The 15454-nt window shown below is 38.4% G+C and overlaps 1 protein-coding gene across 2 annotated transcripts in view; it reads left to right on the top strand.

Moving 5' to 3' along the window:
- The window catches only part of RNF13 (ring finger protein 13), a 92707-nt gene that overhangs the window by 27590 nt on the left and 49663 nt on the right, over positions 1-15454 (top strand). The window contains exon 5 of one of the 2 annotated variants that reach the window (XM_036756345.1): positions 6592-6679. In XM_036756345.1, the coding sequence (XP_036612240.1) occupies positions 6592-6679 (88 nt within the window). Of the gene's footprint in view, positions 1-6591; positions 6690-15454 lie in introns of both variants that reach the window. The other variant, XM_036756346.1, reaches the window with a different exon arrangement.

The following is a 15454-nucleotide window of genomic DNA, read 5'->3' as shown; positions in this document are numbered from 1 at the left end:
AATTTCAGTTTTCTTGTTTTTTTTTTTTTTTAGAGGGGGGAGGGCAGGGCATTTGGGGTTAAGTGACTTGCCCAAGGTCACACAGCTAGTAAGTGTGTCAGGTGTCTGAGGCTGGATTTGAACTCGAGTCCTCCTGACTCCAGGGCCGGTGTTCTACTCACTGTGCCACCTAGCTGCCCCATGAACTTCCATTTTATATGTCTTCCTCTCATGTTTTCAAAGAAGAGAGTATGATATTTGCCACAGACAGACAGAAGCAACAGAGACATTTCTTTTAAAATTGTGTTGATAGATCTGGTTCAGGAAAAGCTTTAGGGGAATAACCAGTTAGTTTGGCCTATATGAAACAGCCCTAAGGTTTACTAAACCACTTCTTTTTCATTATTGGTCTAAGGAAAATTTTAACACATCAAATGATTGACTAAATACAGCATAATTACACATGCATGCTTGCATACATGTATGTATGTATGCAATAGATACAGAAGTCTTTCAGAAATTTCCTATGGCCTATCCTTACTCGGTTCTGTACTAAAAATAGTTTTATTATGGCTACACTTTGATTTTATTTTTTCATTTTCAATATGTAAAACATGGCAGAAATGATGTCTAGAGAATAGTCGTGTTGAATGAACTAATTATTGTCGGGTGATTCCAGTCCAGTGCCCAATTATAGTCATCATCCTGGGAAGCAATCCCTGTGGCGATGTATCCTGGCAACTGTTTCAGCAAGTTGCTATGGGTATAGCTCCTGAAGACCCAGAAAGCAGTTCTTGTCATCCAAGTCCTTGTCACTGTCAAAGTGTTCAACACCAGACATTGATAAAATTTTATCGGTTGAAACTGCATTTAAGAAAAGGCTTTGCTATCTGTTTTGTCACTGTACCCTAGGGACCATGGGACTTTTCCGTGGACCGGCAGTTGAAATCTCCCATATGGGTTGTCTCCTCTATTAGAATGTAAGCTCCTTAAGTCAGGGACTGTCTGACTTTTCTGTGCTGTGCATGTAGTAAGCACTTAGGAAATGGGTTTTTTTCCCATTTAGTTATATTTTCATTCATCAGAGAAGTATATGATAAAGAAAAAGATGGCTGATCATGTGTCAAGAGCAAAATGTAACTGTTGGATGGTCATTGTATTACATTGGTGTCCCCAGGTTGTAAAGTGATTGAGAGGAAAGCTCTTAAGATGTTGGGTGAATTCCTTGTGGCAAGTTTATGTGAGAACATGGACAAAAGTCACACAGAATGGGCAGGCAATGTACAGCTTGGATTCTGTGTTATTTGAAATAATATCTACGACAATGAAATCACAGAGCCATTTCAGTGAGTAAGAGCAAAGCATTGTATTCTAGTCGTTGAGCCCCTGGCCTCTAGAAGTTTACATTCAACTAGAGGGTTATAAAATATACACGAGGGTGAGGTGAAACCTTGTACTAGTGATTTGGGGCATTCTTTTATGAGATTCTTAATAGCCTGAAGTTCATTTGAGAACTGTTGTTTCATGCCCTTTTGCCATTTATCTATTTGGAAAATCAGTCATTAAGCATTTATTAAGAGCCTACTATGTGCGAGATGCTCTGCTAAGCTCTGGGAATATAAAGAAAGGCAAAAGATAGTTCTTACCCATAAGAAGCTCACAGTCTAATAGGGGAGACAACATGCAAGCAAGTACGTACAAACATGATATACAGGATAAGTAGGAAATAACAGAAGAAAGGAATGAATTAAGAGGGATTGGGAAAGGCTTCCTGTAGAACATGAGATTTTAACTAGGATTTGAAGGAAGCCCAGGGGAATGGGAGGCATACATGAGGAGGGAGAGCAATCCAGGCATGGGGGACAGCCAGGGAAAATACATAGAGCTGAGCTATGAGGTGTCTTCTCTGAGGAACAGGAGGCCATTGTTACTGGATCAAAGTGTATGTGATGGAGTGTAGTAAGGTAGAAGAAGACTGGAGGCAGGCAAGACAGATTAGGAAGGCCTCTGAACACCAGACAGAGTTGTGTATTTAATCCTGAAGTTCTGGTGTGGAAGTGTCAGACCTGAACTTTGGGAAAATCACTTTGGGAGCTGAATGGAAGATGGACTGGAGTGAGGAGAGATGAGTCTCTCAGGTGCAGGTTATTGCAGTAGTGTAGGCATGGGGAGATGAGTCTTTTTCTTGTGTGACGATAGGGAAAAGTCTGGGCATTGATATAGTAACAAATACAAATCAATCTAAAGAAATCCTATGTAATGAAAATAGAGTCTTTGAAAATAATTCTAAAACTAAGCCTGAGTTGCAGAGACGCTTCCAAACTTGCTTTGGAAGAGAGTTTTCTTATTCAGGAGTTCTATGTATCAATGAAATCATAGGCCCAGATCCAGAACAAAGACACACATAGAGGGTTTGGTTTTGGCAAGGAGGAGAACTGCTTTTATGTCTGAGATTGGAGTGAAGGAAGAGATCTTGGGGAAAGAGGTCTAAATGATGTGCTTCTGTGTGCTAATAGGATAGGGATAGGAGCTGGGTCTGTGATTTTATTGGTACAGGGAACTTTGTGGAGGAAGACATCTAATAGGCAGTTGGAGATGTGAGACTGGAAGATGAGGGTGTGGTGTTGTTAGGGCTGGATAGGTAGACCTGAGAGTTATCTGCATAGAGATGATAACTGAAACCATGAGCTGATGATATCACCAAGTGAAAAAGTATAGAAGGAGAAGAGGGTCCAGGACAGTCTTGGGAGATGCCCAGGGTTAGTAGGCATGATATAAGTGTAGATCTAGCAAAGGACAGAGAGAAGGAGCAGCCATACAGATACAAAAAGAGCCAGGAGAGAGAAGTGTCACAAAAACCTGGAGAGAAGAATGTACCAAGGAGAGAAAGTGGTCCTGCAGAGAGGTTCAAGAAGGATGAGGTGGGAGAGGCCAGTAGATTGGACAGTTAAGAAATGAATACTAACTTTGGAGAGTTTCATTTGAATGATGGGGTCAGAAGCCTGATTGCAGAGTGAGAGGAAAGGAAATGGAAGTACCTATTGTTGATAGGCTTATTAAGGAATTGAGCTACAAAAGGCAGAGAAATTTATAGGATAATAAGTAGCTGGATCAGAAGAATGAGGGGGTTTTTTGAAGATGAGTAGACAAGGGCATGTTTTTGGGTAGTAGGGACAGGGAGCTATTGAAGATTAGTGAGAGTAGGAATGATAGGGGCAGTCTGCTGGAGCAGAGAGGATTGAATGGAATCACTTGTGCACATAGAGTGATTTTGGCAAAGAAAAGGGCCACCTGCCTCTTCATCTGAAACACTGAAGGAAGAGACACTGGCATAACCTTGTTGGAACCTTTTTATAAGGCTAAGGTTGTGGAAAGAGCACTGGATTTGGAACCAGAAGACTTAGATTTAAAGTCTCATGTGTGCCACCTAATGCTTGTAAGACCTTGAGAAAGTCACCATTGCTTTTCTGCACCAGTTTCCTGGCTCATGAGATGGATGAGGCTGTCTCTGCCCCTCTAAGGTTTGTGATTCTGTTATGAAATCTTAAAGAATAGCAGAAATTTATCATCCGTGATTTCTTCTATTTGTGTTGACTTTTCTGTGGTGATTTCTGTTTGTCAGAGTTAAAAATGATCCTTCATTTTAGATTCTACTTTCTTACCCAGGGTTAAAGAGAAATGTGTCAGCCTGTAGTTTCTAGGGCTTTCTTTGTTTGGTATAAAAAATTCTGAGGACATGGAACCTGGAAGAGGATTGCTTATGCTGTAATGTAGAGGCGGTAAAAAAGGTCTTCAAAGACCTTCAGGGAAGTAGACTGCTTTGATCTAGACAACCTGCTTACCTAATCTTTGCTGAGTTGATGTGGGCAGTAAAGCTCCTTGAGGTACATTTCCGGTCCCGCTACCCACTTTTCTCTATGTGTCATCTTACTCTGTCTTCTTTCTCTCATTCTGTTGCTTCCTGCTGACACCATATGTTTGGCAAAGTTACATTTTATAAACTTAAAGCCTTTCACATGCTTACAAAAAGACTTGAGATTTTATTTCTGCTTCATGTATTCTTAAAAATACCAGCTGCTTCTTGGTTGAAAACGTAAGTTAATTTGACTGACACATGTATTATGGTTCATAAATTTGGATGGGTTTTCCTTGTTTATATTTCATATGCCTGTTGGTCCATATGTTAATGTAATTGTTGATTCTTTTCAGGATTGTTGAAACTTTCTCACTTTCTGAAATTTGGAAAACATGTTTTAATATTTGTTAGTGTTTGTTTTATAACTACTGAGTATAATCCTATTTTGTTAGTCTCTTATGGTTATTATTTATTAATATTATTAGTTTATTATGCAAGAAACAGTTTATATTTTTGAGAGAATATTCAGTGACGTGTTAATAGCAATAACTGCATTCAAGTTTAGTGGCCAGATTTAATTGCATCTTTAGCAGGCATTATATATTTGAACTTCACTGATTACGATAACTAAGAACAATGTCTAATTCTGCTCTTGATATGTCCTTGAGTTGTTATTGGCATTTAATAATGTTAAGTTATAATCATGATAATTACAGGTTTTGTGATAGGTTTAGACTTTGGTTACAAAAGAACTGAAATATTTCTTTTTGAAGGAAAAATAAGGAAAATTTGGAAAACTTGTTCACATTTCAGGAGAATCATGAATTGTCATCTTGTTTGTATAACCTACCCTCAGTCATTTAACAATGGAGGTGCTGAAAATCCTTTGAATACTGTGTACTTCTAAAATAAAATACCTATGTCCAGATATTTCTCACTAAGACTTGACATAAAGATACATCATCTGTTGACTATCCAAGGCCAGAAAGCTAACACTGATTGATATTTTGTTGATATTTTAGAACCTAATGGTGAGTGAGAACTGTCAACATGGTAGCTTTTGGAACATTTTTCTGAATTATCCAAATTCGGACATCCCTATGCAGTCTGTTTGCTGTTTGGACCCAGGTGCTGGATTTGTTTAACTGTGAATACCTAGATAATCTGTTAGCAACTCCTAGTAAACAGTCCAAGGATTTGAGTTAGTCATTGGAAACCTTGGAGCTGAGATCATGGCTTCTCACTAGATAATTTTCCATCAGCAGGAGCTTGGTTTTACTCTTAGTAAGACTCAACCCGTGCAGTTTATTACTGCTGAGTCTGAAGTCATTTTCAGATCCTTGTGAGGTGACACACTCCATAGTTGCCATCAGAGGAACTAAGTCCATTAACTGTTTTTGCTTTAAGTATGTTAAGATCATAAGAATAATTTTTTCCTATTATCATGATTTTACATTTCTTTCATAATGGCTCTGTAAGCATTTCTTAGTTGGTGGTTTTGAAGCTTAACAGGAGCATTTTACCTTAACTTTTAGAAGGTTTTAAAACTATACTTTAGTTAACCTTCAGGAAATTTAAAATAGGTTATTCAAGGGAATAAGCATTTATTAAGTGCTTTCTGGGTACCAGATACTGTGCTAAGCATTTTACAGATATGGCCTTATCTGAGCCTTACACAGCCCTGGGAGAGAAGTGCACTATTGTCACCATTTTACAGTTGAGGAAACTGAGGCTAAGAGAGCTGGCTAGTTAGGGTCATATAGCAGGATTTGAACCTAGGTCTTTCGGACTCCAGAACCTGTGTTCTAGCCACTGCATTGCCTCATTGCCTAGTATTTAAGCTCCTGATAAATAACTTTTAATTACAGCTAAATAACCTTTCTATAGACTGATGAAGTGCCCTTTTTCATGACTATTTTTGATGTTTTCTAAGTTTATATGTAGATTCCATCAATAAAATTTTTACAACTAAGTGATGGGATCTTTTAAACTAAAGTACTCTCTTAAAATTTTTCCCATGCCCCAACAGTGGTTATTCCTAAGAAATGATGGCATCATGGTACAGATTTGGCAAGGCCTAGGAAAGTATAACAAGGATTTGCATGCCATAGAATTTCTTCTACTGTGATTTTTCCTAGCTATAATTTCAGGAGGCCTAAAAATCAGGGGAGATCCCAGAAGTTGTTTAGGTATGAGCACTGTCGCTGACCTGGGATTAAGGGGGAAATACCATCCAGATGGAATTCAGAGTTACCTCGTACTTTCATCTGTTATCATCATGATCATCATTATCACCACCACCACCACCATCATCATCATTATCTGTTTCAATAAGAAATCCAGAGCAAGGAAGAAAAGCATCTGTTTTTTATACAATATTTTAAAAGAAATATAAAATTATTTTCATGAAGAACACAAGATTTAAATTTTTAAGTCCTAATAAATAGGAGGCAGGGTTGTGTAGTAATAGTTAACCTCAATCCAGGAAGTCCTATGTTTAAGCCCTGTCACTGTTGCCGACTGCCTGGGATCCTGGGCAATCAGCCTGTCAGTATCCTCGACAACCCTGCAAGGCTGTAAGTTGTAGAGAATTTGCAAGCCTTTGTAGCTAGTAGGTTCTTCACCCATACTGATGAAAACACAGGTCTTGTTCCTGTCCTTTCCTTATCCCTGTAATATTGCTTTACCTCTGTTAAAGTCTAATGTTGAATGAGAAATCAATATTCTTTACATTCTGTACTTTCTCTGACTTACAGGTTTTACACGCACAGAAAGCGGGATATAAAGCGGCCATAGTACACAATGTTGATTCTGATGACCTAATTAGCATGGGATCCAACGACAGTAAGTACAGGTATCACTTTTCTTCTCTCCTGTTTGAAAATTGTACTCAAATTTTACTTGGAATATCTCTTCATTTTATGTTTCAGTTTATGTTTATGCTTCTGACTTTAAAAAGTGGCCTGTGCATTATTAACATAATAAGCATATTTTTCATCCAGCAGACTCGTTGGTTTTATGCTAGGCTGTTTGCATTTTTGTTTCCTTGATATTTTTCAGTTTGAGACAAGTAGCAAAATGTTAAGTCAGAGGACAGTATGGTGAAAAAGACTGTTGAGAATTCTTTTATGATTTACATAAGCAAATATTGTGTTGAGAATATAGCAAAATAATTTTCTACTTTATTTTTAAGTGGGAACTCAGAATTTCAGGGCTCATATTTTTATTGATAATTTTTGTTTTTATAACACCTTCATGTCTTAATATATCCCTCCCCTTCCAACAAAGAGTAAAGAAGGAAAAAAAAGTAGTTTATCAAAACTAAGCCACACCTCAATCAAGTCTTAAAATTTATATTGTAGTCATCATGTATATTGTTTCCTGGTTCTGCTTGCTTCACTTGCATGGAGTTCATATATCTCTTCCTGAGATTCCCAGAATTCTTTTTCATCATTTCAACTTTTTCTGTTACATTTATTTTGGCAAGTATGGACCTTTTTTTTTTTCTTTCTTCAGTCTCATCACTCGGTCTCCAAGTTAAAGGATATAGGCACTTGTGGTACTTCAGAGGTGAGACTGATTAGCTATTAGTCATTTAGCATATATTTGTGTCTTCAGTTTTTCAAGTGAAATTTTAGCCTTTGGGAGAAAGGAGTCAGTTTTGGTGAAATATTTATATTTAAATGTTACTATTGGTTAGGACACATAGATTTGCCAAGACATTTGAGCAAGGCAGGAATGTTAAACTGCTTAGCTATTTAAATGTTAAAATAAAATTTTTGTTAATTTAAAATAACCTAAATATATGCACATATGTATATCTATATCTGTATGTGTGTATAAATATATATCTCTATATCCTTATGGAAAGAAATTTATGCTTCTTATGTACCAAACTAGAGAATTACCAAGATTATGTCCAAAATGGAACTCATTATCTTTCCTCCCAAACTCTTTCTCCCTCCTACCTTCCCTGTCACTGTAGAGGGCAACACCGTCCCAGGAGTCCTTCAGGTTCACAGCCTGGAAGTCATCTACCATATCCAAGCTGCTGCCACAACCTGTTGATTTCACCTCTGCAACATCTCTCAAATATACCCCCTTCTCTCCTCTGACATTGTCTCTACCTTGGTACAGGCCTTCATCTCCTCGTACCTTGATTATTTGAATAACCTGCTGGCAAGTGTGCCTGCATCAAATCTTTCCCCACTTCAGTCTATCCTCCATCCTAAGTCTGGTTGCATGCTTGAAATGTGCACAGGGCTGCTCTGGTGGTCACAGGATGACCATCTACTGTGGATGCTTTGCCTATTTTAACTTGTGTCCAGATGTAGTGAGTGAGGACTTACATATATGTAAGTTTTCGCAGTATGTCTGTGACATAGGAAAGAAAATAGTATTATTGATAACCCTGAGAAGTATTAAGTTCTGCTTATTATTTACACTTTTCATACCTTTTCTCTCATATTATATCTAAACAACTTCATTTTTTTTTATATTTTGGGATTAGGTGGAAGTCTTTCACTACCAGGCTAAGGAAATTGGATGTGATTCTGGAGATCGGAAGAACAATTCATGATTTTAAATTTATTAATTGATCAATGAAATGATCAAAAGTGATACATTTCAGACATTTAATCTGGTGACAGCATAAAGGATCCCTTAGATGTAGAGAGCCTAGTTAGGAGACTTTGGTATTATTCTAGGGATGAAGCAATAAGAATTTTAGTAATGGTGGCAATGGAAAGGAAGGAGGCATGTGTGAGAAAATTTGGGAAGAAAATTAGTGGAGCTTTGCTTACTTTTGTGGTTTAAGAGAGGGGTGGGGGAGAGAGCTCAAGTTGAGTGAGATTTCAAGCTTGGGAGCATTTTAAGATTGTTGTTAGAAATGGAGAAGTCATGGGGAGTATTCTGGGATGCAAGAAAGTGATAAGATAAGAATGATGCCAAGATTGTTAACCTTGGTGCCAGGAAAGATGGTGGTCTCCTTGACATAAATATGGAAGTTTGGGAGGGAAGTTGCCTTTGGAAGAAAGTTAAAGAGTTCATATTTGGACCTGTTGTGTTTGAGACTGCTATAGAACATCCCATTTCAGACAGCTAATAGGAAGTTGGAGATGTGCTGCTTGGAGCTCAGGGGTAAGACTAGGTCTGGATATACAAACTTGGGAGTCATCTGCATATAGATGATAATTAAACCCATGGGATCTGATGTCACCAAATATGAGAATGTAGAGAGAATAGAGACTGGCCCAGGACAAAGCCTGTGAGTATACCCTCAGTAATATGAAAGGTGAAGGAACAGGAAACTGAGAAGAAATGGTTAGATAGGTAAGAGAACCAAGAAGAACAGTGTCAGGAAAACTCAAGGAAGGCAGAGTGTTACCCACGAGGAGAGGGTGGCCAACCATGTCAGATGTTTCAGAGGGATAGAAAAGAATAATAATTTTAAAAATGTGGAAAAAGTTGCCAATTAAGAGCTTGTTGTTAACTTTGGAGATAGTTTCAATTTGAGTGATTGGAAGCTAGAATAAAAAGGTTTGAGAAGTGAGTGAGAAGAGAGAAAGTAGAAGCTGTTATTGTTGGAAACCATAGGTATCTCTGTTTTTACCTCTCTCTTTTTCAATTTTCCCCTTGGGTAATTTGTTTCGTTACCTTTGCCACCTTTAGTTTCTGTATTTATCTTTCTTGTGTTTGTTGTGCGATATTTGTAAAGCAAAGAATCTGTTCTCATCTGGTTTTCTCCCTAGGAATGTTTCAAGTGCTTCTTTAACATAGATCTTTTTTCTTTGCTAAGTTTGCCCTATGAGGTTTTTGTCCCCTGGAGGAAATCTATGTATTCTTTGAATTGGCACTTCATTTTCTATGTTGAAAAGTTGTGGACATTTTTCTTGTATCATTTCTTGCATTACATTTTTAGGTTTTTTGACTTGGTCACATTTGGTCTTCTTGAAGACCGATAATCCTCAAGTTGTCTCTTCAAGAGCAATGTTTTCCTTGTTTAGAGGTAACTTTCTTTTCTTTTCTTTTTTAAAATGCTATCGCCTTTTTGCTTCTCTTTTTTCTAGATTGTCCTTCACTTTTGCTTTGGTGAGATTGCCTTTGTGGATTCAAGTGTTTCTATTCTGCCTATTATTTCTGCTGTGTGGAACATAAAATCTGCTTTCACAATTCTTAATTTTCTCTAGAACTATTCATTAACATTCTGCAGTGGTTCCTTGCCCTCTTGAGAATCCACAAATTCTGCTGGCTCGTCGGATGTTGATGCATTTTCCTTTGATTTTCACATGTATTCATAAATAACTGAATTCATTTAGCTGATCTAGAGTCCCTATTCCCTTCTGTTATTTATATATTCCCTGTTGGTTTACCTACTGCACTCAAGGTCTTTGAGTTTTCTTCCTCTTTAAGATCCTTGGCATTTTCACTCTTTTTTCATTATATTCTCTTGTTGCTCAGTTTCTGACTCCTTTGCCTTCGATGGTGGTTTCCTTTGGGACTGGGCTTCTAAGCTGTCTCAACCTCCTGCTATGATGATAAATTCACATTTTAGTAGCCTCCATTCCTTCCTGAAATGACTTTGTGTGAGAGAGGGGATGACAGAACTGGCCTCAACTGGATGGATGCCGGTTCCTTCTCTCTCAAGCCTGGTGAAGCCTCATGATCACACCGGTATTTTTTTTTTGAAATTTAATTTATATAATATTTTTAGTTTTCAGCATTGATTTTCACAAGAGTTTGAATTACAAATTTTCTCCCCATTTCTACCCTCCCCCCACTCCAAGATGGGATATATTCTGGTTGCCCCGTTCCCCAGTCAGCCCTCCCTTCTGTCACCCCATTCCCCCTCCCACCCCAATCCCCTTTTCCCGTACTTTCTCGTAGGGCAAGATAAATTTCTATGCCCCATTGCCTGTATATCTTATTTCCTAGTTGCATGCAAAAACTTTTTTTTTGAACATCTGTTTTTAAAACTTTGAGTTCAAAACACACTGGTATTCTGCCCCAGCTTTCTTCTATTCTAGGTTCTCTTGTTGAGCACAGAACGCTGCTGCCCTCTTAGGCACAGCATGAATCCTCCTTTCCATGGCACGGGGTAGGGGGTGGGGTTAGAGCAGAATTGAGAACTCAGTTCTAAGTCTGTGGGTTGTGCCAGAGTGTAGGGACAGGTTATTAAGCATATTGGGGATCATCCTTCTTTTCTCCTAGTTCATCAACCTCATTGGGATTCTTGGTATCTTAGACCATAGAGACAGCTGAAATTGTTTGAAATTGTTTTTTTTTCTAGCTATAATTTCCTCTCTTTTAGCGAAAGTAAGATCCAAAATAGAATTTTCCCTTGTTGCTACTCCAGCTTTTGAAGGATGAAATCATCATTAAGGCAAGTCCTGAATTTAGTAGTTGTTCTGCTTTTGGCAGAGAGAACTCCAGTAGATTTCTGGATAATTAAAAGTTCCCCATCACTCAGTATCATGCGTCTATGTCAGGCTTGTGATTTTTCTTAAACTCCTTAAACTCTTCATCATCTGTTTCCTTTCTGTTCAGGTGTTCTGATTATGTCCCAATGCCACAATCACTTTTGTTTCTCCCCCCTTTGAACTTCAACAAATACTCTCCTTTTTTGTTGCCTGTTCTGGTTCCTGGATTTCCCCATAGCTGTATATCTTCCTAATAGGTGGACCTCACTTTCCTTTTTCTTAACTACCCTTCGTAAGAATTTCTTCTGCGTAAGGTGAATCCATTAAGATCCACAGTCCTGTCATGGGTTTTATCCTCTTCAAACCTGTGAAGTCAAATTTGCCTTCTTTCCATAGGACCTATGTATTTCCTTATCTGTTGCCTGAACTTTGGCATTTATGTATAGGTGTGTGAGTTATGTGGGTTTTACCACTGAAGATTTTGTCTCCTCAGCTGTGTAATTTTTTTTTTCCTTCTTTGTGACTGTTGCCTATTGTATTTAACTTGGGGGATATACATACATAGTCGGTCTTTTCTGTCCTCCGTCCTTTTTGCTTTTAAGCCCTTTTGATTAGATTCTCAAGATGCCTGGAAATTACATTCTTGCCAGCCTTTGTTAGGTACACTCCATCTCAGGCTAGGAATCTATCATATTGGCATTAAACTAAAGATTTGTGTGCAGATGGTGATGAAGCCTATTTAAATTCCCTTTTCTGTTTATTTGTCTTTCTGAATGTTAGACTAGAAGAAATTGTTCTCTCGCTGATTGAAAGTTATAACTTGGGCTATAAGTTATTAGTTCAGTATTTTCTGTGTAATAAGTCATGAACAGTGGGAGAAGCAGATGAAAAAAATCTGGGGTTTTGCTTCTCAGGAAAAAGAAGTTTAAAGTTGAAACTAGTCAGACATGTGAATAGAGTGAAGTACAGCTGAAGTAATTCAGGGAAATTAGGGGAGACTAGGAACAGGGTGGTTACTACACCCAAGTTCCCTTTTTGTCCGAGGGATTAAGAGACTGAAAAGCTTAGCAGTGTAATGCTGGAGAATCGATGTAGAAGCAGATGTCACTCTTCTTGATAGCAGGGAAGAAAAGGAGGTTTATCTAAGGGAAATGAGTAAAAAGTGACATCAGAGAATAAGCTTGAATTGGATGTAGGCTGCCCTGGGCAGTTTTAGAACAGAATTTTAAGAGTGAGGGAAAATTGGAGAAATGGAATAAATAAAAATGAAGTGTCATCTCTTCATCTGATACTTATTTGAATTAAAAATTCTATTTTTTAAAAAGCTGCTCTATAGAACTGTATTCTAGGTCTTATTCTATACTAAAACTTCATTTTCTTAGGTCACCAAATATGTTCTGATTGCTGATTGACTAGAATATGAATATGCAAAGATATACCTTATTCAGAATCAATCTATAGTTCTTAAGTGTGGGTCTGACCATGTTATTCCTCTGCTGGCTCCCCATGATATCAAGGATAAGATATAAGGTTTTCAGCATTTAAAGCCCTAGAGTATTCTCTTCCAGCCTTCCTTTCCAGACTTAACACACGACTCCCATTTGTGTCCTTGCTGCCCCTTACAGACAGCAGCCCGGCTCTAGCCTTCTTGCCGTAATAGAGGCAGTTCTCTCATGCTAGAAATGTGCTTCTTCCTCATCCCCACCTCTTAGAATCCCTCCCCTCCTCTTAAACTAAGTTCAGATATCACCTCTTAAAGGAGGGAGGACTCCTTGTAGAGGACATGAGTACCTAACTCAGGACTGGCCTATAGCGTAATTTGGGATGAGACTGGGACTGGGATTTGGTTTTGGAAAAGTATTAAACTGAAAAACTACAAAAATTTTCAGTGATATAAGGGTCTTCAGCAGCCCTTCTCCCCAATCTATACCCCTAGAAGAATCTTCTCTGCCACACACAGATGTTCAGCCTCTGCTTGGAGACCTCTAGTAAGGTGGGTAATGACATTTCCCAGAGGCAGCCTTTCAACTACTGCATAAAAATATGTATAATGAAGATTTTCCTGGCTTCAATCTTAAATGTACCTTTATGTAAGTTCTGAGACCAAGAAGGACAAACCAGATCTCTTCATCTTGACATTTTTTCAAGTACAGCTTAAGTTTTATCTTCACTTGAATTTTAGTAGCCCTTAAGGTCATAAGAATCTGGAGGGCGGTGGTCTCTCTATAATCTACCCTACTCAGAAAAGTGGGTAACTTGGTTTTTGAAGGTTCTGGAACCTATGCCACATGATGGCTAATCTATGAGTAAGCATTTATTAAGTACCTAGGCACTGTGCCGTGCCCTAGAGATATACAGTCAAAAGGGAAACTGTCTCTGCTCTCACTGAGCTCAAATCTAATTGGGGAGGTGACATACACATAAATAAGCATATGCAGAATGTATAGATGATAAAAACAATTTAGAGGGAGAGGGTCAAGAAAGGCTTCACACAAAAGGGGGAGCTTGAGCTGCAGTTGAAGGAAACCACAGATTCCAGCTCCTGGAGGTTAAGAGTGAGTACAGTCCAGGCATGGGATTATAACCATTGCAAAATCATAGAGACTGAAGACAAAATATCTTTTGTGAAAAGTAGCAACTCAGATAATATGATTACAGCCTAGAGTATGTGGAGTTGAGTAATAAAAAGTTAATAAAAAGACAGGAAAGGTAGGAAAGTCCAGACTGTAAAATGCTTTTAAAGAGTTTATAATTATCCTTCCATATTTCAGGGATCAGCGGTGTAGCGCCCTTGTGATCTGGAAAATCCATATAAAATCTCTCCATACCAGAGAAATCTGAGTTATGGCATTAAAAGAAATATGCTGATATTATACAATATTATGCATTTCTGAATTTCTACACTTTTTCTGTGTCTTCTGATCTTTGCATGTTGTCTGAGGCTTTCACAAAACTCCTCCCAAATTCCCATTTAAATTCTTATTCCAACGCACAATATATTGAAACTATGATGGCGAAAGTCACGATGTGGAAGGGGGATAAGTGTATATTTGATTCTGAAGAGGACAGGGAGCCCCTAGAACTTATTGAGCAGGGGCTAAGGCATAGTCATACCTGTGATGTAGAAAAATCATTCTGGAGGATGTTCAGAGTCTGGAGAAACCTGAGGCAAAGAGTCTAGTTTGGAGGCTATTGCAGTAATCCAGGCAGAAGGTAAGGAGGGCATGAATTGGAATAGTGGCTATGTGAGTGGAGAGGAGGGCTTGTATGTGAGAGATGTTGTGGCAGTAGAAATGACAATATTTGGCTTCTGACTTGATAAGAGAGATGAATGACTGGAGTCAAGGATGACACTGAGGTTGTGAATTGGGTGATTGAAAAGATTGTGGTGCCCTCAAGAGGCATACTGATGTTTGGAAGTAGAAGTGGGTAATGAGTGCTCTACTAGGTATGTTGAGTTTGAGATGTCTTTTGGATGTGTTGTTCAAAATATCCAGCAGGTGATGCATGAAAAGAACTTAGGCTGTACATAGAGTTATGAACATCACTCCCCATAGAGGTGATCATTGGACCCAAGGGAGCAAGGAAGGTCTCCATGTCAGAGAGGATATAGAGACAAAAGAGAGAAGAGGAACCAAGACAGTGTCATATTACAGAGAGATGTCAACAACAAGAACTGAGAAAAAAAGCCATTCATTTTGGCAGTTAAGAAATCAGTGGTTGCTTTAGAAAGAGCATTTTCAGTTGAGTAATGAGGTCAGATATTAGAGGAGTTCGGAAAAATATGAGAGATTATGGAGTCAAAGCAACAAATGTAGACAGCATTATCAATGTGCTTGGATGAAAAAGGTAGGGGTGATATACTGACAGGGATAGTGGGATCTAGTAGAGGTTTTTGAGCTTAGGGAGACTTGACTGTGTTTGTAGGCTGCAGGAAAGTAATGAGTAGATGAGAATTGAAGATAAGGGGAGGTGATACTGGGGGCAGTGTGCTGGGAAAAAGGGGTTGTGAAAAGAGAAAGGGACAAGAGGAAGCTCATGACAAAAAGCCTGGGTTTTCTCTGTGAAATTATGTGGCAAGATCTTCTTGAGAAGAGGAGGAAAAGATATGTCATAGGAGACTTGAGGAGAAAAGAACTTTGGAACTTCTGGGAGGAGTTAGGATAGAGACTTCAATAAGGAGAAGGATTGCTTTGCTGTG

The sequence above is a fragment of the Trichosurus vulpecula genome, chromosome 4, assembly GCF_011100635.1.
Source record: "Trichosurus vulpecula isolate mTriVul1 chromosome 4, mTriVul1.pri, whole genome shotgun sequence".
In the NCBI taxonomy this organism is placed as follows: Eukaryota; Metazoa; Chordata; class Mammalia; order Diprotodontia; family Phalangeridae; genus Trichosurus; species Trichosurus vulpecula.
The sequence above is the reverse complement of the archived record's forward strand: the minus strand, read 5'-3'. Positions and strand labels throughout refer to the sequence as shown.